The following is a 24,264-nucleotide window of genomic DNA, read 5'->3' as shown; positions in this document are numbered from 1 at the left end:
GAGAGAGAGACAACGCCGTCCCCAGCAGCAGCTGCCCGGTGCAGAATCTGGCTCCTGAAACTATGGAAATTAACCTTCGCATTGGGAGAAGCCTCTCCTCAAGAGCTTTGGGGGTGGATGGGGAGTATCCCTTCTACAGGAACCAGGAACAGGAATAAATCACAGCACCAACCAAGACTTCACAGGCAATTTATTATTTTTTTTTTTGAAAGGGCTGAGGGGCACTTTACAAGGGTCTGAAGCTGGTAACTAGAAAGAAAGCTAAATAAAATACAAAGCCAGTATGTTGTGGCAAAATTCCAGAAAACACACTGAAAAAAATCTTTACAGTTTAAAACTGCTTCACTTTATACATAATTACAAATTAATATACAGCATCTGGGTTTTAACCCGCCTGTTTTATTTAATATGATTTAGCACAGAAATGTCCATAGAACATTTGGAAACGAGCAATGAGAGCAGAGGTATCCGGTGTATCCCAACCACCCTCCTGCGGATCCCTGCGCCTCCCCTGCGCACCTCACGCAGGCAGCAGCACACAGGTGACCACAGGCTAAGCCTGAACCGCAGGCAAACTCACCAGGCACGCCCCATGGCCAGGGCTCGGGGACTGCCCATGCCCTCAGGTGGTGAAGAAAGGCAGGGAAAAGCTCAGGCCAGGGAAGGTGGGGGTGAGTGCTTCCTGCAGAAGCCCCCTGGAGCGCAGCACAGGTGGTCCCACCTGCTTGTAGGGCAGGTCACCTACTTCGGTGGCAGGGGACAGTCAGTGGGGGGTCGCCCGCCTTTAACCCTTAGTGAGATAGAGAATTCATGGCCTATCAATCTTTTGACAATTAAATTAGATGAGTACTTGGAAAGATGCCTTTATTTTCCCTTCCTCCCCACCACCCCCCTTTTATGGCAGCATTGAAACACTTTTCATTTTAAAGCCTGGCCAGCAGGTAGTAGATTCCAAGGCTCTGGTTAACTAGGAATGCTTTGCTACATTGAAAGGCAAGTTCAAAACCAAGCCCAAACTCCCTGCCCTCTTCTTTGTCTCTGAGGATGGGCGAGAGCGACGGGGCTGGCTGGGACATATCCGTAGGTGGCTGCACACCTAGTTGGTCCTGTTGAAGGAAGGCAAGGCACACAGATCTCCAGCAGCCGCCGCCCCCATTTCATCCACAGGGTTATTTCTAGGCTCCCACATTCCAAGGACATCCAAACGCAGAGGGTGCACATCGTTCTGAAGTGTCTGGGGTCACCTCACAGCCACCCTCTTTGTGACCACTGAAGCCCAGTCACCAGGACTGTCTTTCTAAACCCCCTCCCAGGGCCTGGCTGTCCTCTGGGCACAGTTGGGCCACCCATCATTAGAGTAAACCTCAACTCCAATGCAAATACCAAAATCCCTGGGAAGAAAGACCTGGCTACAGAAAAAGAGCCCTAGAGACAAAAATGATGAACTAGAAAGCACTTCTGTGGACAGCAACTTCTGGATCAAGTTCTGGCCTCTAAGGTTATGGTCCCACCCTCTACTAAGGCAGGGTCTATCTAGTTCAACCCTTGCACACACTAACACCTCCCTTCCCACATCAAGAAACAACGCCAAGGGTCTCCAAACTTTGTGCTCATGACTAATACTGAGGCCTCAGGAAGGTAACAAATATGGGAGAAAATGAGCAAAGGGGCGACTCTGAATAGAGTATTACCCTGAGACACAGAAGGGGAAAAAAGGTAAGATTCGTACCTTTCCAAAAAAACCTTGGTAAGGATTCTTTCCCCCAGATAGCTCTCACGGGGGTAGAGGGAGTACTGGCAAAGGCTGAAAGTGGCAGTTTGCACGTTTTTAACCCTCTCCATTTTCTAAAAAGAAAACAGTCAATACATTTGATTGTCTTGAAAATGAAGCCAACCGTGACAGCATTTAAAGTGCACATGTCACCCAACTGGAATGACGACTGAGATGACTGGAATTGAGAGAAGATGCAGTCTCCTTCCAGAAAGCTCACTCGATTCTGAAAATCTGGGGGCTCTGGATAGGAACTCCATCTTTCCCCCAAAACTTAAGCACAATTTCAGGCACCTGATTTCTTCAGCTTGATGGAGAACATGGCATCCTGGTGTGGAAACAGTATGGGGAATTCAGTCTGAGTCACCCCAGAAAACAACCCCTTCTCATGTGAGAGAAACCAAGACAGGCCATTAGATCCAGCAACTAGAACACTGTCAAGGCCATGTGCAAAAGCACAGGCAGCCACCATCCCAGGTAAACCCCCAGGACAGGAACAAATCCCCTTGAGGACAACTCCAAGGGGGAAGAGAGATGACGAAGGTATGTAAGCACAGGTCTTGGTAAGTGGTTCCCTTTCGGCACTGCAGACTGTATTCCTGGATGAAGTTGGGTGGCTTGGGGGAATTTTGGGCACTACCTTCTGATTTTAAACTTGTCCAACCAGAACCTGCCGAAATCGTTTTGAGTGAGGGAGGTCTGGGCAGATGTGAAATCTCCATTTTTAAAAAAGACCACCAAAACAACCAAAGCAGGTGAAACATCACAGCTAGTGGGGCAAGAGACACTCTAACATTGATGTCAACCTCTGTGGCAACATGCTCTAACTTCAGCATCCATGGTGTTTTTGTGAAGAGCATGTACGTGAGTAAATCCAATCAGCATCAACCCCTTATCGTTCCAAACCCAGACAACAGGGGCACCCAGCCTACATTTACAAAGAGAAGAATGCAGGTTCAGTACTGCCCTCCTGCGAATCCCAGTAGGGGAACTCGGAGCTAGTGACCAGAACAGAGAGCCAAGCCCCGGGGTAGATCTCAGGAAAGTCATGATGATTCAGCTGTAACTTGGAGTTGTATGGACTGGTGGAAGAAAGCAACTTAACTTTTTGTTTAGGGTCTTTGCAAGGGGACATGATATTTTCAATAGAAAAATCAGCAGGTTTTGGCCTGTCTGTTTCTGAAGGCTGGGTATTCTCCATGACAGAAAAAAGCAAAGGTAGCTCAGAGGTGGTGAGTTTCTTCATTCTCAAACAAGGGAGAAGATATCCTTTGATTAAAGAATGAGGCGGGGTGGGGGACGGAAGGACATGGACCCCTCCCTTTAAAATTTCATCTGGGCCTTCAAGGCACTTCAAAAGACACAGAGTGAGCGGTGCTGGCTGCCACTTCACTCAATATTGACTGGATAGTTTAGACTGTTGGGCTAGTCCTGGCTCACCCTTAAAAAAGAAGAACACAAACACACACACACACAAAATAAATAAAACAAATCTAGGCTACAAATTTTAAACCAGACCTCTTTCAAATAAACTGAAAGATAAATATCTCCATCTGCAAGGCCAGCTTGCAATTCATCAATAAGCACCAAGTTACAGATTTTTCTTTTTTTAAGTGTGCTCAAAGCCCCTTGCTTCTGAGGGGCAAAAAAGCAAGAACTGAAGGCCACGTCGGAAGCACAAAATTTTCCAGGGCCTCCCTTCTGGTGTACGGGGCCTCAGAGGGCAACATTACCATGAACTGTCCTGCACACACCAGCTGGGGAAAGCCTCAAGTGAACACAGATCAAAACACGGCGGGAAAAGCAAAAGCAAAGCCGAGCAGCAGGCAGCATCTGTACCCTCTTTCAGGGGCAGAGCACAATTCAACAACAGACCTTCAGATACGTTTTTGAAGAAATCCAATTTTGCCAAGGCCTCCTAACACAAGAAGGGCGTTTTCACAACCACGCCCTCTGGGCCAGCTCCTCTCCAGACCCGCACTGGCAGGAACCGCCACACACGGCTTCACCCTTCGCCTGAACCCACCTCTCAGCCAGCTCTCCTAGCCTCAGAACACAGCTTCTGCCTGGCCCCTGGTGGTGGTGTGCCCATAGGGCGTGTCCTCACCCGCAAGGGCCAGGCAGCTGCTGTCTGGGAGAGGCACGACAGGGGCTCAGGAACACAGCCAGGAGGCCGTAGCCACTTCTGAGTGGTCAGTAACAACCAAAAGTGTCACCCTGCAGGGATAATGGTGAGTGGCCTCTTCACTTTATCCGTGCCCAAAACATGTGGGTAAACATCCCGGAAAACCAGGGTATTCCTTCTGGATTTGATGACAAAATGAGATACTACGGGTTGTTTTGTTGCTTTAGTGCCTGAAACACCGAGATCGAGGTGGTGCAGATCACGTCTTTTATACACATCAAGCCTTCTCTCACTGGTTTCACAAATGTTTGTCATCCCTAAAATGAAATGAGAAATACATGCAAAACATGGGTGATACGTGCACGGGATGGGTTTAGAGGGAAACCAGTCTCTGAGGATTACTGGGTGAAGTGCTGATATGCAGGAGCTCTGGGTCCATCCAGGCACTGCCCCTGTGCTGAGCTAAGGTGACCAGACATCTGGTACAGACTGGGCCTTCTTCTAGCATTCCCCATGTATATATGCAGACAGGTCCCCATGTATGGACACAGATCAAGTCCAAAACATCTTCTGTTTGGTTTCGTGTTCCTCCAAATAAAAGGCAGTCAGAGGTTCAGACCTTACTTGGATACACTCTTTCAGCCTTTAGGAATTCCTGACATGTCCAAAACCATCACCTGTACTTACGAGGCCACTACTTTCAGTGTAATCCTGAGTAGGGCCAGCCCAACCTGAGAGTCCTGGGCAGTCACAAATCATGGCCGAAGCAGAGTCTGGGCCTCCTTCCCCACCCTGATACTCAAGATCATCTGTTCCTTCTTGTCCAGGACCTGGGGCCGCCCAGGAGGACTGGACGCTGAGGAGCAGTGGGTGTCCAGTGTAAGAGACTTGTGCACGTGGGGACAGCAGGAGAGGTGAGCTGGCCAGGGTCAGGAGGCAGCTGCCTCAGCAGAGAGGAAGAGGGTCAGCAGAAGATCTCTTCACCCTCTGCTGATACTTCTGATGTGGGACCATCTGGAAATGTGAAAACCAAGAATGAAAAAAATTCAGAAAAACTGTTCCTTTCATTGAACTTCCTCCCCAAACCAAAGTCTTCTGTAATGCAAATAGGTGACGGGGGCTTATGGGCAATTGACTCTCTGCACACTGGGGTTTCTGAACAAATTTGGTTAATAAGGTTCTTACTTCACTGTCTAATGCTCCCTTTAACTTTTAATAAGCACTAGAATTTATGAAGAGGCCTGGAAAATGTACATTTTTCTTTAACCTGCCCCACAGAAAGGAGAGATCAATCCTAAAGAGAAGGATTCAGGGGGAAAAGTGGCACATGAACGGGGAGGCATTTAGTAGAATTCAACCGCGGGCTCTGTGGCCGCTGGCACATTAGTTAGCCTCTGTGAGCTTCAGTTTCCTCACTTCCTTTGGGGTTAGCAGTGCCAACTTCATACAGCCATTTGAGAGTTAAATCACCAAATGCTAGCTGTTAGCAATGACTTCTCTAGGCCCAGAAAGGCAAGGAGGACTTGAATTACTTCACTGAGAGGTGAGCTGCAGTTCCTCAATTGGATAATGCCTTGAAAATGAAACCTATGCTTTCTGCTTTTGCACATGTGCCACACAGAGTGGGTTCTTAATGTCTGTTGCATGAGCGCTCTTAGTAAGCGGAGCTGGTGAGAAGGATAGCGGTTTGGCTTCTGAGCATCTGAACTGTACCCTTTTCAACCCTGCCCCATGCCACTAAAATCTACCCTCTCTCAGAATGCACAGACACCATGGCCACAGGGAGAGCAGGTGTGCGTGACTCACCACCAGGCTGAGAGCGGCTGGTTTTGTTCTTCTTTTTTTTCTCCTTCTTTTCCTTTGGCTTAGCTAACCCAAATAGGCGGGTAGAGGCAGAGGTGGACACAGGGGCCTGGCTCTGCCCTTCTGGTCCTTTGTTTGTCTGGCTGGTTGAACTCAGTATGTGAAAAGGCCCCTTATCTTTGTGTGTCCGAGAGATGCTGTTCCTTTTTGGGGACACTGAAAGGTCTGAGTCCAATGACCCTGATTTGGCTATCAAAGGTGCAGATGGCGAGGGGGGCTCCTCAGGACTGGGGAAGAACGATGGGATCCTCATCAGCTTGCTGTGTGGATGGGAAACCTGTACATATTCAAGAGAAGGGTTTCACTTGGAGGCTGTCAGCATCCCTGATGCCTACTCAATAAATCCTGGCTGAATTCAACTGGGTGTGCTGGCTGGGTACTTACCCACCTCTGTAAACTCTACAGAGCTCACTTCTATGGATTGCATAGAGCTCAAAGGTTTCATTAGCTGCCCTCCCCCAAGTAGTATCTATAAACATGTTAAAAATACCGCCTTCAATACTGTTAATACTTTTACTACATACGCAAACACCGGCGTCATAAAAAACCGATAGTACCTTTGATGGGGTGATTTAGAAAAGAATTCCCATTTCCTGAAGAAAGAAGGAGAGCTGCTTAAGACTGCTCTGCACAGGGATGCAGGGAAGTATTTTAGGGCAAAGAGATTACAGACACCTGTTCAGGTTAGAGGGTAAGTGGAAAAGCCGAGCTTACAACCAAGAATCCTACTCAAAGGTTAAACCAGAGATAAAGAGGACCATCTAATCTGGGTTCTCTTAGCTGCCTGGGAACCCTCCTTTGTCAAAGCATTGATGATTGTATTGGGATGGGGTGGAATCCCTCCTTATGTCATAAAAAGCAACACAAAGCATTTGCTGCTCCCCCCTGCCCAATATATTTGGCAACATCTGCCGAAAGCTACAACTGCCCCCTACTCTGGAAGATGTCAGTATAATTTTCTTTCATGGTCCAAGGTCAATCAGTCAAACAAACAGCAACATGTATGCATTTCAAAACACAGGCAGATCTGTGTACACCCAGGCTCTCCATCTGCCACAAGCATCCATATTTTGGAATAACCAAGCAATATCACTGAAATAAGCTCAGGAGTGAGTGTGCTGAATTACCAAAAGCTTTCCAATATAAGCAGCAGCTATAGAGAAAGAAAAGTTTCATCAGCAGTAGAGAGGCAAATCAGGAACTATGCAGAGTGCAGCTGTCTCAACATCCCCAAGCAAGAATATCATCTGTTCACAAGAGGAGTGGCCGCCTCCCCTAGTTGCTGGGATGGGCGTTTCCCTCTGTAACTGCCTCCCACCCATCCTGCCACATGGGTTCTTCCAGCAACTCTGGCTTGACAGCCATTTCCTGCTGTCTCAGGACCACAGGCACCACATGTTCTGGGGGATCTTTTATTCTTGCTGTGCTTCCCCATTAAGCTACAGGTTCCTTCAGGTCAGGGCCATGCCTGACTTCTAATGTGACACAGAGCAGTGGGGTTGCTCCTAAAATCCTGGATGGCTGATGGCCATTTTCTCAGATACATGGAGGCTCCTCTAGCTGTTGCCAACTCTAAGTATCCATTACTGCCTGGCCAAAATGCCCCAGCACTTCCATTCTCTTCTTCAGTCTCCTAGAGATGCAAAAAGCAGAAAAAGACTTTCTCCCTCTGCCTCTCTTTCAGGGTAAAACAAAGATTCTTTTTGTTTTTTTGAGACAGAGTTGCTCAGGCTGGAGTGCAGTGGCGAGATCTCGGCTCACTGCAATCCCCACCTCCCAGGTTCAAGCCGATTCTCATGCCTCAGACTCCCAAGTAGCTGCGATTATAGGTGTCTGCCACCACACCCGGCTAATTTTTGTATTTTTAGTAGAGATGCGGTTTTGCCATGTTGACCAGGCTGGTCTCAAACTCCTGACCTCAACAGATCCGCCTGCCTTGGACTCCCAAGGTGCTGGGATTACAGGCGTGAGCCACTGTGTCCAGCTACAAAGATTCTTAAAAACACTTTTTTTTTTTTTTTTTTTTTTTTTTAGTAGAGACAGTCTCCCTCTGTTGCTCAGGCTGGTCAAGCTACCCTCTCACCTCAGCCTCCTAAAGTGCTGGGATCACAGGCATGAGCCACTGCATCTTGCCAAAAACAGGCTCTATATTTCTGCTCACTTTCTTACTATGCTTAGTACACAGGGGTTCTTAATTAATATCATTAGGTTGCTCTCGGCAGGGAGTGCCATTACCTGACACAGGTCCCGTTCTGTCTGCCTCTGGCTGAGCCGCTCTGCCTCCCGGCGCAGCTGCTCCTGTTCCCTCTCGAGCTGTTTCTGGGCAGCACGCAGTCGCTCCAGGTCATACTGGTATGTGCCCTTCTTCTGCTGGAGCTCCTCCCGCTCCTTTTCCAGGTCCTGCTGCCCCTGCTGCACCTTCTCCTCGCGCTGGGCCAGAAGGGCCTCCCGTTCCCGCAGCTCCCTCTCACGAGCTTCCCACTCGCGCTCACGCCTGCGCTTCTCCTCGAGGTACTGGGCCTGCTGCTTCTGCAGGTTGGCCAGGTCCTGGCGCTGCTTCTCCAGGCTGCGTTGCTTCTCCTGCTCAATGAGGGAGCTCGGACGGGACAAGGTGCGAGTGAGCGCCCTCTCGCTCAGCACCAGTTTCTGGTCCTCAATGTAGCTGTCCTGCTGCAGCACCACACCCTGAGGAGGCACACGGAGGAGAGCCCTGCAACTCTGGCCAGGATGACAGCCAACTTCTGGATCCCTCCTGACCCCACAGCAGGGGGCACCAGGCACTATGATGGACTAGAACTCTCCCCTCATTTTTCAAGCCCATCTAATAAAAATGCTCCAGGATAATTGCAGGCATTTATCACACAAGAACCTCAAAGGTGCACGAACTCACAGGTTTTTGTCATATCTGGTCACATGCTGTTTGCGGTCACTGGTATTACCTGGGGTACTGTGTGTGTGTGTGTGTTGGAAGTGGGAGAAAGGAATGAGATAGGGCAGATCTTCAAGAAAGGAAGTGAGCAGAATTTGAGGATGTTCCTGGGAAGTCCGAAACGGAAGCTGTATTAGGAAGGCCACTCTATTCAAATGTACAGAGATATGGGATATAGAAACTTTTATAATCATACTTAAGGCTTTCTAAAGTGAAATAATCTCCCAAGTGCATGTTAGCATGCTATGTGATTTGTAGCATGGTTATCAAGCCATGCCTACAGCACACCAGCTCTTCACTAATTCTAGTCCTGGAAGGTCGATGATACTCTACCCACAGCATTCTGTAACTTTCTCACCACGAGAGCCAGTCTTCCCTAGACTGAGGGCCCCATTTACCCATAAACAGCCTACAAACCTCAAAGATCCAAGTCAACAACAGCCCCAAGCTGCTGTTCTTTAGACAAATAAACGCAGGGACGGAAGATGAAGGCACGCACCTGCAGAGTGCTGAGGAGCTCGTGGAGATGAACAATGCTCTGGACAACCTGCTGCCAAAGGAACAAAATGGAAACATTTGTTTCAGGGCTTTATGAATCTCAGAATCCATCACACTAATGTTTACCTGATAAGATGGCTTCTTTAAGATACAACTAAATGCTTGTATCTTTATGAAATATTTTCAAATTGAAAGCACCAAAGTAAGTGAGCACCAGCAGCCAAGAAAAACAAAAGAAGACCAAAGTGACCTGTGTGTAGGAGGAGTATCAGCACAAGTTAAAATGTATTAGAAAGCTTCCAATACTTAAAATGACTAGAATAAAAACAGCATACATCAGTGCAACAGAACAGAAATTTCAGAAACTTCCCATAACAATTTAGCATGTAAGTAGCATTTCAAATCAATGGAAAGAAAAGAATATTCAATTAATTGTTCTGAGAAAATGGCTATATTTCTGAAAAAAATTGAGTTGAGACCTTAGCTCACATTAAAAAAAAAAGGTTCAAATATCTGAAAATGTCAAAGGTGAAAAATAAACCATATTTATGTCCAGCCAGGGCAAGACAGCGAGATCCTATTTCAAAAAGAAAAAAAAAAAAGAGCTGGAAGGAACTAGAAGGTTTTCTAATCTTAAAACAGGGAAGGCTTTGCAAACACAGAAGTAATGGAAGAAACCACATGATTTTTTCAAAAATTTCTATGTAAAAATGTAAAATTAAAATTAAAAGGCAAAGGACTAATAGAAATTCAAATGGAAAAATCTTTGATTTAAAAAAGGCTCTCATAGAACATTATGACAAAAAAATACCCTAGTAGAAAAATAGGCCAGGAACACAAACCAGCAATTTGCAGAAGAAATATAAATGGCCAATAGCATTTATATGTCATATTAAAAATGACTCAATCTTATTTGAAATCAAATAAATGCAAAATAAAATAAATGACCCAAACTTATCAAACGAACAAAAACTTAGTAAGAATAATACTCAATGTTGGTAAAAGATGAAAATGGGCACTTGTATGTCTAATGGGTAGTGCCAAGCACTGCAAAACCTTCGTTCAATAGCATTTTGGCATATCTGGGAAATAATCAGAGAACTGTGCAAAAAACAATGTATGTACAAAGATGTTCTTAGCTCACTGCTTTAAAAGCAAAACGTAGAAAAACAGTTAACTATCAGAAGGATTAAGAAAATTATGGTACACAATAATATGAAGCTGTTCAACAGCATGCTTTGTAAAAATATGCCTTGGGGAAATGCTTTTAATGCATATTAAGAGGAAAAAAAAGCAAGATACGAAGCTCTAGGAAGTATTGATACAAATTATGTAAAACTTTTTATACTATTCATACATATACAACTCGGATATGTTATGTAGAAGGCTGGAAATATAAACACCAAACATTTAACAGTAGCTATTTTCCAGTGGTGGGATGTTTATTATTAAGTAACTTATGTTACTTATCTACCATGAACATGTATTCCTCTTACAATACTTAAGTCATTTAAAAACAAAACACAAAAATCTTAATTACCAGGCTTAGCTCTTCTGAGAAAATTTTTTACCCCTTATTTTCTTTATTTTTATTTTTTGAGATGGAGACGGAGTTTCACTCTCGTCCAGGCAGGAGTGCAGTGGTGCAATCTCGGCCCACTGCAATCTCCGCCTCCCAGGTTCAAGTGATTCTCCTGCCTCAGCCTCCTGAGTAGCTGGGATTACAGGCGCCCATCACCATGCCTGGCTAATTTTTTGTATTTTTAGTAGAGACAGGGTTTCACCATGTTAGCCAGGCTAGTCTTGAACTCCTGACTTCAAGTGATCCACCCGCCTCGGTCTCCCAAAGTGTTAGGACTACAGGAGTGAGCCAACAAGACTGGCCCCCCTTATTTTATCCTTAATAAGCAGAGAGAAGTAACTGAAGAACCTGCCGACTCTAGCTAAGCATTTATAGTGTCTAATCCATACTGGAATGTCTGAAAAACAAATGGGTCTTCTACTATTTCTTACCCTGATTCTTCTAACTAAATATAGGGGGGAAATTTTGCCATAAAGCAAAATCAAGGCCAGGAGCAATGACTCATGCCTGTAACCCCAGCACTTTGGGAGGCTGAGGCGGGCAGATAAACTGAGGTCAGGAGTTCGAGACCAGCCTGGGCAACATGGTGAAACCCCGTCTCGACTAAAAATACAAAAAAATCAGCCTGGTGCGGTAGTGCGGGCCTGTAGTCCCAGCTACTCTGGAGGCCGAGGCAGGAGAATTGCTTGAACCTGGGAGGCGGAGGCTGCAGTGAGCTAATTTTCAAGCAGCAGATCCAGAGAGCAAGTAGCTTCCATAAGCTCAAGTTTGTCATTTAAAGATAAGCACACTGAAGGATTCCTTCAGGACTCCACTGTATTTAGACTTCTGTGGCAACAAATATAAAACAATATCCTTCTGTATTTTAGGTGGAAAATGGAAAGATTCCCCTTAAAATTTCAAAATAAAGTTCCTTGGAGACTTAATGTACGTTAAAAGCAAGCACAAGAAAAAGAAGAAACACAATCAAAATGCTTGAGAAGTATACTCTAAAAAGCAACTATCATGTATCTGCTTCTAGTCTGCTTACAAAGTCAAATACTCAGAATTAATTTTGGAGATGGCAGTAATCTGAAGATTATGTCACAACGAGTCAGGGGGGCGGTGCACGCGGGATGGGCATCCTTCCAGAAGGACACCAAGGCTGCTTCACAGATAAGACACATATTAAGTCTAAAGCAATACTCAGAGAAGATATGGCTGGGCGTGGTGGCTCAGGCCTGTAATCCCAGCACTTTGGGAGGCCCAGGTGGGCAGACTGCCTGAGGTCAGGAGTTCAAGATCAGCCCACCCAACATGACAAAACCTCGTCTCTACTAAAAATACAAAAAATTAGTCAGGTGTGGTGGTGTATGCCTGTAATCCCAGCTACTTGGGAGGCCGAGGCAGGAGAATCGCTTGAATCTGGGAGATGGAGGTTGCAGTGAGCCGAGATTGCACCATTGTACTCCAGCCTGGACAACAGAGCAAGATCCGTCTCCCCCCCCCGAAAAAAGATGATGATATAACTTGAGTACTTGAAGGATAAGAAATTACTGTGTCAAATTACAAGTTAAATGCCCATGTTCCAGACCTGTGGCTCTTAGTATCAGGCTTGTGATAGAAAAGGCTGCTATGAATTCTACTCAGTGTGCTTAGACCAAAGGAAACCATCACGGGGATTTTGCGGGCCCTACTTAGAGAAAGCTGATTAAAAGCAAGAAGTGCTGGGTAAGGTGGCTCATGTCTGTCATCCCAGCACCTTGGGAGGCTGAGGCAGGTGGATTGCTTGTGTCCAGGAGTTTGAGACCAGCCTGGGCAACACGGCAAAACCCTGTCTCTACAAAAAATACAAAAGTTAGCCGGGCATAGTGGCACGCATGCCTATAGTCCCAGCTACTCTGGAGGATTGCCTGAGCCTGGGAGGTAGAGGTTGCAGTGAGCTGGGTGATACAGGGAGAGTGAGACCCCATCTCAAAAAAAAAAAAAAAAAAAAAAGCAGCAAAAGGCTTCCTTAAGGACAGAGAATCAAAGGCCATCTTAGCAGGCAATTCTCTAAGTGGCAAAATTCCAAGACGGTGCCCCTAGGAACAAAAAAAGGGGAAAGGTCAAGGAAACTGACAACTGTATTGTTTACATGTACAGATGACAGCCAGCAGTTAGCCTCTTTGTAACAGCAAAAAGAAAAAAAAGGAACAAAGAATATTCCTAACTTGACAATGGTAACAAACACATATTTTCTTAAATAGCTCATAATGTCCTTACCTCACTGTTTCTTTTAAGCATAAATACCAGGTTAGCGTTTCCACCCTATGAAACAAAAACCATACATATAAAAAATGAAGATCTTGATGCAAAAATGACATACAGTGTGTTTCTGTTAGGCTATAGCTTTCCATTTTCTTTCTTTCCTACCACAGCCTCTCACTAAGGTACTGAAGGTTTAAGGTTGAACTATTTATCACTGACACCTTGTAAGAAGGTCAGGTCAGTTTGGAGCACCTGAAACAAACCTCCTAATGAAACTGGTCCTGCCAGGACCATGGTAGAGTTATGAATGTAAACACACCACCCTAAGCCAGTGAGACCACCAGCCAATAATGTGGAATTCTTAACTGTACTGTTTGTTTTAAAAATGTGATTTTCCCTGAAAATAATTTTATTAAAAGCAGCAATTCAGGTATCCAAAACAACATCAAAGTGAAATAATTTCAAAGGTTATGAATTCAGAGGAAAGTGCCAAGGAGGTTCATAGTGTATTTTAAAGAGAAATACCTTTTTTAGGCCACTATCTGATTCCGTTCTCCTAAGATCTTGGCCATCATCTCCCTCTTCCTTCTCGCCTCCTAAACAAAAAATAGGTTTTTTTTTTTTTTTTTTTTTAAATTTTAAAGTTGTGAAACAGATTAGCGAAGGAAAGAATATCATATAGGTATCTTGGGGAGGTAGTATTTCTGAATCCTACTGATGCCCCCAAAAAGAGGGAGCAGCTTGGTGGCAGCTAAGTGATTACTAATAATTTTATGGATGCAGAAGAGCTGGAAGCAGGAACATGTATTATTACTCTTTTAGCTGATATCTTAGGAAAATCTTTTTTGTTACTCAAAATGAATATGAGTCTGATTGGCAGGCTCTTGAGTGTCTTAAGATCTCACTAAGAAATTTACTGATTGAATGGGAGCGGAGATGTAGCTACTAAAGTACAATGTAGCTACTAAAGCACAAATCATTTTGAGTTGTGTGGGACAGTCAAGGATTGCCTATAAAAGCTCATGACTTCGCATCATTTACCTTTTGAAGCATTCATCTGATGGCTGTCAAATCCTCCAAAGGTTTCTGCTCTCCGGGGCAGGGAAACAGGACCGACCGCACCTTCTTGCTCAATGGGGCTGCTGACAGTTGGCCCAAGTGTGCCTCCCAGATTTCCACTCACCAAGCCCTGAAGGATCTCCACTGGAATAAAGGAAACATGCAAAGCTGACATCTTATCTTTCAATGAGGAGAAAACAAGTTCACAGTATACATGATATGTACAAAGAGCATGATTGGAAATTTCCAAAGAGTGACTGGGTGAGTTCCTTTGCTCAGAGAAGGGTCTCAGCTCAGGGTATGTGTTTTGGTTGGACTCTACTAGAAATTTAGAGATGAGACTTTCCACTTTATATACAAGAGGCTAGGAAATTTGAAAGTGTACAGGGAAGGCAGAGTAATTTACTAGAAGTTACATGGCTTCTGGAATCATATCCAAAGCAGCCAGAAGATATTCCTTGGAAAGTAAGATGGACTGATTTGAGAACAGCAAGTAAAACAGTCAGGGTTTCTGGCTTCGCTAATATGGAGTGAGTTCAAGGGGCTAGAGTAGTCTAAGAATTTGCATCTCAACTCTGGCCCGCTAGGGTTCTTTTCTAGGGTATGGCTCACAGAAAGAAGAAAGTGGAGAAAATGGAATAAAAGTTAAACAGGAGAAAAAGAGATAAAGAAAAAGAAGGGCCAGGTGGAATAAGGGAGGGAACCAATAGCAGGAAATCTGATAAGACAAGCCATGTTAAAAAAGAAAACCTACACAAAAATGATAGACGAGTCCTATGGTGTGAGAAAATCTATATGAACCTGTAAACTTAAGACACTAATTTCACATAAAAATGAGCAATAGAAAATATTGAAGTCAAATCTCATATAAAGGGAAAACACAGGTAGAGAAAACACAGGGTCTAACTTCTCTACAGATAATAAAAGCACATCAGAAAGACATGTGCATAAAATAAGTGAGCAAAACACATTCTTGCCTCAGCCTCCTGAGGAGCTGGGACTACAGGCGCACGTCACCACACCCAGCTAATTTTTGTATTTTTAGTAGGGATGGGGTTTCACCATGTGGGCCAGGCTGGTCTTGAACTCCTGACCACCCGCCTTGGCCTCCCAAAGTGCTGGGATTATAGAAATGAGCCACCGCGCCCGGCCCCATCAAACATGCTTCAATTTATGAGTCCATAATAAAAACTATGGGTCACTTTCAGAAGATGTTCATGGTCTTAAAAACTGGTAAATAAATAGAGGGGAAAAATAATCAAGCGTTTATCCTTTTATCTTTTCTTATATGTCACGAAAAAAGAGACAACTAAATTTATGCCCTCTCAATGAAAGAACACACTATAAGGGCACAATTTACCAAAGAGATCAAGTCTGAGTGATTAATTAAGCCTCTGAGAATCCAGCTGCAAATCTGAAGGAAACAGAGGACAGAACTGTATGAATAAAATCCAAACTGTGGGAAACTCTCTAAGTCAAAAAGCTCATATTGTTCAAAGATAAATTATATGGGGAAAAAAAAAGATGGTGAGGGGAACTGTAAATTAAGAATTTTAAGATGCATATCAAAAAAACATAAGCAAAGTAGGCCGGGCGCGGTGGCTCAAGCCTATAATCCCAGCACTTTGGGAGGCCGAGACGGGTGGATCACGAGGTCAGGAGATTGAGACCATCCTGGAAAACACGGTGGAACCCCCCTCTCTACTAAAAAATAAAAAAAAAAAAAAACTAGCTGGGCGAGGTGGCGGGCGCTTGTAGTCCCAGCTACTCGGGAGGCTGAGGCAGGAGAATGGCGTAAACCCGGGAGGCGGAGCTTGCAGTGAGCTGAGATCCGGCCACTACACTCCAGCCTGGGTGACAGAGCGAGACTCCGTCTCAAAAAAAAAAAAAAGCAAACTAAACTATAATGTTTAGGAGTAGGCACTTAAGTCATAAAGATATATAAGTAAGTGATTAACAGCCGGGCGTGGTGGCTCATGCCTATAATATCAGTTCTTTGAGAGGCCAAGGTGGGTGGATCACTTGAGGTCAAGAGTTTGAGAGCAGCTTGGCCAACATGGTGAAACCCTGTCTCTATGAAAAATACAAAAATTAGCTGGGTGTGGTGGTGCACACCTGTAGTCCCAGCTACTTGGAAGGCTGAGGCAGGAGAATCACTTGAACCCAGGATGGGGAGGCTGCAGTGAGCTGAGATTGCACCACTGCACTCCAGCCTGGGAAACAGAGCAGCAAGATCCTGCCAAAAAAAAAAAAAAAAAAAAAAAAAAGGCATAAATGATTAATTTAAAAAAAGGCCAGAATAACTGCTCCTTTTGGAGGGAGGGAGGTATGATGGGGACAGGGCACGTGGACGAAGGCACTTCAGGGTGTCTGGCCACATTTAATTTCTTGATGTGGGTAGTGGTTAAAAGGATATTCACCCGATTATTTACTATAGTGAAGTATTTGTTTTGGGTAATTTTCTGCATTTGTGCGGCTTTATTTTAACGTAAAAAAGTAAAAACTGGAAGATAATATTAGAGTGTAAACCACTCTGGGAGGAGATGAAGGGAGGCAATGTTGAATGTTAATTACCCTCATTTATTGCACTTTTCATTAAAGGTCCTCCTTTGACAGCGTCTTCTGTGTTGGAGCGGAAGAGAACTCTAGGGCTATGTGTCGGGGAGCAATCCTCTGGGAGGGGGGTGCTGCACTCAGCCATGTCCCGGAAAATCATCTCCTTCTCTTCCAACAAGAGTAGGATTTGTTGGTCCTTCTGTTGAAGTTGTTCTGCAGGATGGAGAAAATGATCTGTGATTTGATTGGCGTTTAGTATTACGAGATGACTAAGACATGAGCACCACCTTGTGGTAATTTATGGAAAGGGACAAGACAGGACACCCCACCCACTTCCCTTTCTTTTTCATCATGACAGCAATATTGTTTCTGTTCTGTGATTTCTATCTGGAAAACCATTCTGGATCTTTCTGGCGAGGAAATTGTGACATAACAAGTTTGCACTTTGCTTCCACTCCCTTGTCCCCTGTTTACTTCTCAGCCCACTACTCTCTAGCTTCTGTCCACTCTGCAACTGGTTTCCCAGCTCAACTTCACGATTGAATCCAATGAGGTCTTTTAGGTTGTTTTTTTCAGCATTGATGATTACTTCCTCCTTTAAAACATGTTTCCTTCTTTAACTTAGGACATTGGTTCTCTTCCTACCATTCTTTCTCAGGACACTTTACTGATCTGCCATCTGCAATGGAATCTCTTATCTGGGCTCCTGGCTTCTGTCTCAGCTCCATCCTGAGAGCTGTCTTCTTCTTTTTTTTTTTTTTTGAGACAGAGTTTCGCTCTTGTTGCCCAGATTGGAGTGCAATGGCACACTCTCGGCTCACTGCAACCTCCACCTCCTGGGTTCAAGCAATTAAGCGATTCTCCTGCCTCAGCCTCCTGAGGAGCTGAGATTACAGGCATGTGCCATCACCCCTGGCTAATTCTGTATTTTTAGTAGAGATGGGGTTTCACCATGTTGGCCAGGCTGGTCTCAAACTCCCAACCTCAGGTGATCTGCCTGCCTTGGCCTCCCAAAGTGCTGTGATTACAGGTGAGAGCCACTGCACCTGGTCTGAGCTGTCTTCTTTACCTTACCCACTTTCCTCTTGAGGATCTCATTCATCCCCATGGCTTCAATTACCTTCTATATGCTGATAATTCATTAAAAAAAAAAAAAAAAATCAAAAGTCCTCCCTTTCTTAGCAGCAGACCATGGGGCCCAAGTGGCCACCTCTACTGAGATGCTTTGTTCTCAGCATGTGAGAAACCAATCTTTTCTCTAGCCCATCACCTCCTCCCTTTAGTGTGGAATCTCTTTCTCAGTCAACAACTCATCATCTTCCAGGTCACCTGATTTGGAAACCTGTGAGAAATTCTTTCTCCTCACTCTGTCCCACCACCAACTGACCAGACTTTTTTTTTTTTTTGAGAGTCTCACTCAGTCACCCAGGGTGGAGTGCAGTGGCACTATCTCGGCTCACTGAAACCTCTGCCACCCGGGTTCAAGCGATTCTCCTGCCTCAGCCTCCCAAAGTAGCTGGGATTACAGGCACGCACCACCACGTCCGGCTAATTTTTGTATTTTTAGTAGAGATGGGGTTTCGCCACGTTGGTCAGGCTGGTCTCCAATTCCTGACCCTTGTGATCTGCCCACTGCGGCCTCCCAAAGTGCTGGGATTACAGGCGTGAGCCACCAAGCCTGGCCAACTGACCAGATTTTAATGACCTTATTTCCTACTCACATCTGTTCCCTCTCCAGCTCATTTTCACTTAACCTATCCTAACAGTCTTCCAAATGGTCTTTCTACTCCCAGTCGCTTCCCATTCCCTCAAGCAACTCTCCTAACTAGCTTCAACATGTTTAAAAAAAAAATTTTTTTTTCCTTTTTTTAAAAAATTACATCAGTCCCTTGTTGCCTTTTTAATACCTGGTGCTTTTCCAGCTTAAGCTCCCATCCCTTAGCCCTGACCCTCCAAACACACCAAACCTGTCATTCCTTGGCAGACATGTCAAGTCCTTTTTCACCTTTGCACATAACTACTCTTGTGTGCTGAGATAATTTTTTTCAGATGTAGCTCATGCACCAGCTTCTCTGTGAGACTTACTAGACGCAGGATGAGCAGATCCCACATATGTTAATCGTGCCTGTGGTCTAATAAATCACTGTGTGGCCCATCGTTGAGGTATGTCTCCCCTGCTAGGGTGTGAGCTTCTCAAGGGAAAGGGCTCTTTTTAAGGAATCTTTGCATCTGTTGTACCTAGCAGTATGCCTAGCCAGGTACTTAACAAAATTTAAAGAAGGAAGATTTTTATCCTTGTCATCCTAATCATGGGCCAATAAATCTGCTGTAACTCTGGCTCTGGTCTAAATCTGTCCATATTTTTAATTTTCCCCTCAGTGAGACTCAATGCTTTCATTTGTATGGCTTTAAGACCTAACCAAACTCCTTAGATGCTTACATTTATTTAACTCTAAGCCTTATTTCGACCCAAAGCATAGTCTTTACTTAGAAACATTCGATAAGCCACTGGCAAAGAGAAAAGAGCACCAGGCTTTGCTAAGACAGAGAACAGAATTCTGGCTTAACCATTAACTACACGTGTAACCCTGCGTAGCTTGTCCTTTGTGGGCCTCGACTGTCTCATCTGCACAACGGGGATTAGAATGCCTGTGTTGTAGGGACACTGACAAGACTACACAAAACAGTCAGCACTCAATAAACAGGGGTCAAACATAGATCGATACATACCCTTCTCCCAAAACTTCACCTCGCAACTCATTTGTGAACTGCAGATAAGTGATAACGCTAGGGACTGGTGGGAGGATTAAATCAGATTAACTGGAGAATTCTTTTCCCCAAATTCTCTCCTTGTTTTAATTTTAGATGTGACTACAAATTTTGGCAAATTCATCTGTGACAAAGTACAGAGAATGTCATGAGGTTTGAGAACACTGATCCTGAGTTAAGAGAATCAATATTCTCTTGATCCAGTATTGGACACATCCTTACAGTCATTCTTTACCAGGACCCATGTCAGCCTGGACTTGGTTTCTCTTTTGTTAACAGCTATTCGTTTCACTGCCTTCAAGTGCCTTCTGGGGCAGCTTTAGAACTGAGGGCAAACCCATCCTCTAAAATCCACCAGCAGTCTTCTGCAACTGCAGACATTCCAGACAAGGGGCTCGGACCACTCCCAATGCCTCACCTTTTAATTCTCGGGCTTTGGTGTCCAACATTTTCTTTTCTTCCTCATTCTCACTAGGAATTCCTTCATCTTCATCTCTGTTCCTAATACAACCCAAACAAGACAGAACAAAAAGTTCCTAAGATGTCGATTACTCTGGTCACAGTACAGCCTATTATGAAAACACACAGAGACATCAGGAGGGCTGGGAAGGGTGGGGCCCGGTGGTTAACTTACAGGGTGTTGATTGTGTCCTGAATGATCTGAATCCAGCTGTTTCGTTCCTCTTTGGAGCTGGCATGGACTTCTACCATCTCTGGATCTTTCATCCCCATGCTGATCAGGAATAAACCTCTCTCCTCGTGTGCCACTTCTCTCACAATCAGTTTCTTTAAAGAGATCACTGTTGACTTCTGGTCCTGGAAAAAGGGAAGAGGGCAAATAAAAGATACATATACAATATTCTAACTCTTAAGGACAGCTTAAATCTAAGGTAAGACTAGATGCTGTTAAAAAAGCACACAGTTTGAAAAACAATGGCTGCTTTAGGATAAAGAGAAATATCTCATTTCATTCAGATTTTAACAAAGATTTTTCAAAAGGGAAATAGTAATTTATGGCTCTAAAGGTTCCAGTCATGTTTTCTACATGATGAATCTTTCCAGGTTCCCCAAAGAATCCAGTCAGCAATATTATACATGAGCATCATTTATGGGCTCACATGTGAGAAATACTCCAGTGACAGGTTTCTTCATAGGTCAAATAGTCAGATGTCCAAGACACTAAAAGAAGACTGTGATGAAACAGAATAATAATTTTTGGGGAAGAAGGGATGCCAGAAAATTGTGAGGGTGTGTGGGAAATTACTCAGAGGAATTTGTCCTGAGCCATTTAATTTTAAGAGGGCTGGGGAGAGCAATAATATAGTGCTTACATTCCATAACTAACCTAGATGCTTATAATGCTATTACAAAAATAACAATTCAGCTTACCAATGAGGCAAAGATGTACTTCTGGTCTTTTTCTTGAAGGAAAACTAAAATGTCAGTGAGAAGAACTGCTTGAACCTCTGGAAAATGGAAATGGGAGAAGGGAAGATAGAACAATGACTACTTAATAGTTACCACAGTCAGAAGGGTTTTTATTGAAGGTGCAATACATACACCCCCATAAGGGCAAACTATGATCTGAGATCACACTCCTCCAAAGCAACAGTTTTACAGTTCTCCAGGATTCACATCTGGTCACCAGATTTTTAGCAGCATTTTAAAATGGGATTTATCACCAAAGCCTTGTTTTGGAAAAGTTTAAGTACTCAGTCCTAGAAAGATATATCCCATAAGACAAGAGTTTAAGAATAAAATACTTTTAAGAATAAAGCTGAAAAGCTGGACTTGCACAGATGTTAAACAGCAACACAGAGCAGGATACTCCAAAAAATACTCAGGTTGCAATATTTTTTGACTTCTGATTACAGTAATGGGAAAGGTGTGGGGCAGGAGACAGCAATGCTGCCCAAATATGAAGTATAGAAATATCTAAGTCTAATGAAAAGATGTCTGTCTTCCACACCCTCAAAAGAACAAAGAGTGGCCACACAGGCACCTTCTAGTCTTACAGGTACATGTGAATATAGGGCTCTTTCCTCAGCTCCATATGCAATAGTCAACTTAAACTCTTGCTCTGACTAATCCTCTAGGAGTAGGTAGTAACATTTTCCACTAGTCTCTTGAGGATGGTTTGATGTCTCTGGAGTTGAGTCTATATCGAGCTGGCAGGCTGGCCCCTATGTAACATCTTCACTGTGGAAAGTGAAGTCCACGATTCCCTGGGAAAGGATGGAACTGACTTATACAGTCCATGCCCCACCTTTTCTTCTACCTTTGCTGCAACTGGAATCCCCTTTCTGTGGAATTCACTGCAAAGCTATGAAGAAAACAGAAGCAAGGACATCTGATTCCTAGGGAGGTCTAATTTTTTTAGGCTAAACTACTGCAATTTTCTGTGTACTGCCATCAGTTATGAAAAAGTTTTTTTTTTTTTTTTTTTAAGTTTACTTTTAAATAATTCAGGTGCCTGCACCCTCTCCCTCCCCCCAAATAAGTGAGACACAAATTTTAACTTCATTGAATCTTGAAGTTTATACGATCAGTGTCAGTGGATCAGAAAAAAACAATCCCACCCATTTTTTTTTTTTTTTTTTGAGACGGAGTCTCGCTCTGTCGCCCAGGCTGGAGTGCAGTGGCCGGATCTCAGCTCACTGCAAGCTCCGCCTCCCGGGTTTACGCCATTCTCCTGCCTCAGCCTCCCCGGTAGCTGGGACTATAGGCGCCCGCCACCTTGCCCGGCTAGTTTTTTGTATTTTTTAGTAGAGACGGGGTTTCACCAGGTTAGCCAGGATGGTCTCGATCTCCTGACCTCGTGATCCGCCCGTCTCGGCCTCCCAAAGTGCTGGGATTACAGGCTTGAGCCACCACGCCCGGCCAATCCCACCCCTTTCAAAGAGTACCTAACATAGTACTGGCTGTACTTGGCATGAATTCACTTGGGGGTGAAAATGACTAAACACCAACTCCTATCTCTACTGGAGGCATTCTAGGCCACAAAACCTATCATTCTGCCATGGCTTGACCACAACTTTATTCCAACAGCTGGGATCTACTAGTTTTTATTTTGGACATAAATAAATTGCTATGTAAAGGAAATAATAAAGCGCTGGCTCCAGGCAGCAGCAGCTCTAGGAAATTCAGGCCTTTACAAGAAAAGGCAGGTATTTCTGAACTGCAAGCCTGCTTAGAAGTCTCAAAGAGAGCTAGGGCTCTCGCAACATCACAGAATATTAGGACTGGAGGGAAGGAGCCTTAGTTCGAGTTTATCACAGAACAATGAAATACACAGCCAGTTGGTGGTGGGAAAGGAGATTTCTTTCTCTGAATCTTTTCTGCCCTTCTTTTTTATGTCTTCTGTTACAGTGCAGGCCCAGATGAGCTCTTCCCCAAAGCACTGCACAGTCTCTTGATTTATCTGTCACCAGTCTCTCTTCACTCCAGCTGCACTCTAAACTGCCCCTAGTGGTTATACTGAAAAACCACCTCATGTAGTATCCCTTTCCTGCTTGCCGTTCTCCTTTTTGAACCCATTCTTTGCCCCCCTCCCTCATCAATAGTATCAACTGTTAACTCCTCAGTCTGGAGAATGCACCTCATCACAACCTGGCCTCTCTCATTTCTTTGGGCTAGTTTCCCGTCACTCCCCCATCATTCACTCTGCTCTCTGTTTGAGAGTCCCGGGTGTCCACTCTTCCCTGGACGTGCCACATCCTTTCAACTCGACGCTTCCACTTTCTCTTCCTTAGTGGGGGGAGCACTTTCTCCTTACGTACCAGGTACCTTCCTTGTCATCCTTCAAGACTTGACTCTAATGCTATTCCTCTTGCTTTCTCCTCCATCCAGCACACATCACACTGTAGAGCAGGTACCTCTTTCCAAAGCTCTTCATTTTGATTTCAACTTCTAAGCAGGGTGTCCTGCTTTATTCATTGTTGAAACCAGTTGATTGCCTGGAACTTCTTTACTATTTGTTCTAAGCATGGGTATTTCCGACAGCAGTTACCTACATCATCACTTACACCTCAGAAACGAAAGCAGCACACATTTCCTCCACCTTCTTTCTATACTGGTGAGGCTGACAGCACTGGCCTAGCCTGCTTCAATGTCCTCAGCTCACTGAGGCCAGGGTGAAGGGGTGGGTATAACTCAAGGCTATTGGTGTAACACATAGACCCATGGAGTATAGGTTTGATGAAAACAAACAAACAAAATCAAATGTACAGATAAATTAAAAAACAAGCCTCACAGCTTCATTAACTTGACATGGCTGACCATTTGAAATGTAAAAATTAAAACCAAATGGAAAATGGGCATCCTTTATGATTTCTTTTGTTTTAAAGATATATGTATATCATAAAATATAATAATAAATCTAACTGATGTGGGTTAAACTTAACTTTCTATTAGGTGTCTGGAGCTGCAAATTCCTCTAACATCGCTGTGAACAAGCCTGTGAACCTCTAACATCGCTTGTGAACAAGTGATGTGTTTTGAATTCACAGATTCTGTGAAACCGTCGCTGATTGTGTCTCCCTCCTTGTGAGTTTTGCCATAGACCGCAATTCCAACCTGGCTGTCCATCTCTTGTAGGGGAATACACCTTCCTTGACAGCTTGCATATGTGCACTCATCTTATGCTTTGCTTTGTTTTTTTAAAATCTTATTTTCCATTTTCCCTGACTGCATCATTTCTTTGTCATCTTGCTCTATTTTGTATGATTTTGTAGGCCATCACAAACCATTTTTGATATAAGATTATGAAGAACTAAATGCTTGTTGCTCCTGGGTGGTGTTTGGAGATGGGCTCTCTGAGAAAAAAATCTGGTAGTGAATTTCCAACAAAAGCACTTGGATTTTGCCTGTTGTACCTGGGCACA

At 44.2% G+C, this 24,264-nt stretch overlaps 1 protein-coding gene and 1 long non-coding RNA gene across 51 annotated transcripts in view; both read right to left on the bottom strand.

The window, feature by feature from the left end:
• Window positions 1-173: 173 nt before the first annotated feature.
• AKAP13 (A-kinase anchoring protein 13) overlaps window positions 174-24,264 on the bottom strand; it is a 351,999-nt gene continuing 327,908 nt past the window's right edge. For 37 of the 50 annotated variants that reach the window (XM_005560406.5, XM_015453326.4, XM_005560407.5 and 34 more), the window contains 11 exons: window positions 20,771-20,847; window positions 20,016-20,197; window positions 19,800-19,882; window positions 16,631-16,825; window positions 14,039-14,200; window positions 13,523-13,593; window positions 13,013-13,057; window positions 9,188-9,238; window positions 7,995-8,444; window positions 5,703-6,036; window positions 174-4,910 (listed from right to left, as the gene is read on the bottom strand). In XM_005560406.5, coding sequence (XP_005560463.3) covers window positions 4,861-4,910; window positions 5,703-6,036; window positions 7,995-8,444; window positions 9,188-9,238; window positions 13,013-13,057; window positions 13,523-13,593; window positions 14,039-14,200; window positions 16,631-16,825; window positions 19,800-19,882; window positions 20,016-20,197; window positions 20,771-20,847 — 1,700 coding nt within the window. In that variant the 3' untranslated portion in view covers window positions 174-4,860. The remainder of the gene's footprint in view (window positions 4,911-5,702; window positions 6,037-7,994; window positions 8,445-9,187; window positions 9,239-13,012; window positions 13,058-13,522; window positions 13,594-14,038; window positions 14,201-16,630; window positions 16,826-19,799; window positions 19,883-20,015; window positions 20,198-20,770; window positions 20,848-24,264) is intronic. The other 13 variants (XM_015453327.4, XM_073996615.1, XM_073996618.1 and 10 more) reach the window with 2 other exon arrangements.
• On the bottom strand, window positions 10,761-11,585 carry LOC135971600 (uncharacterized). The gene is made up of 2 exons (XR_010587826.2): window positions 11,461-11,585; window positions 10,761-10,880 (listed from the first exon to the last, which is right to left on the bottom strand). It is a non-coding gene; the product is annotated as an uncharacterized lncRNA (long non-coding RNA).

Source organism: Macaca fascicularis, chromosome 7 (assembly GCF_037993035.2).
Source record: "Macaca fascicularis isolate 582-1 chromosome 7, T2T-MFA8v1.1".
NCBI classification, from domain to species: Eukaryota; Metazoa; Chordata; class Mammalia; order Primates; family Cercopithecidae; genus Macaca; species Macaca fascicularis.
Note: the sequence above shows the minus strand (reverse complement) of the source record. Positions and strands in the feature narration are given on the sequence as shown.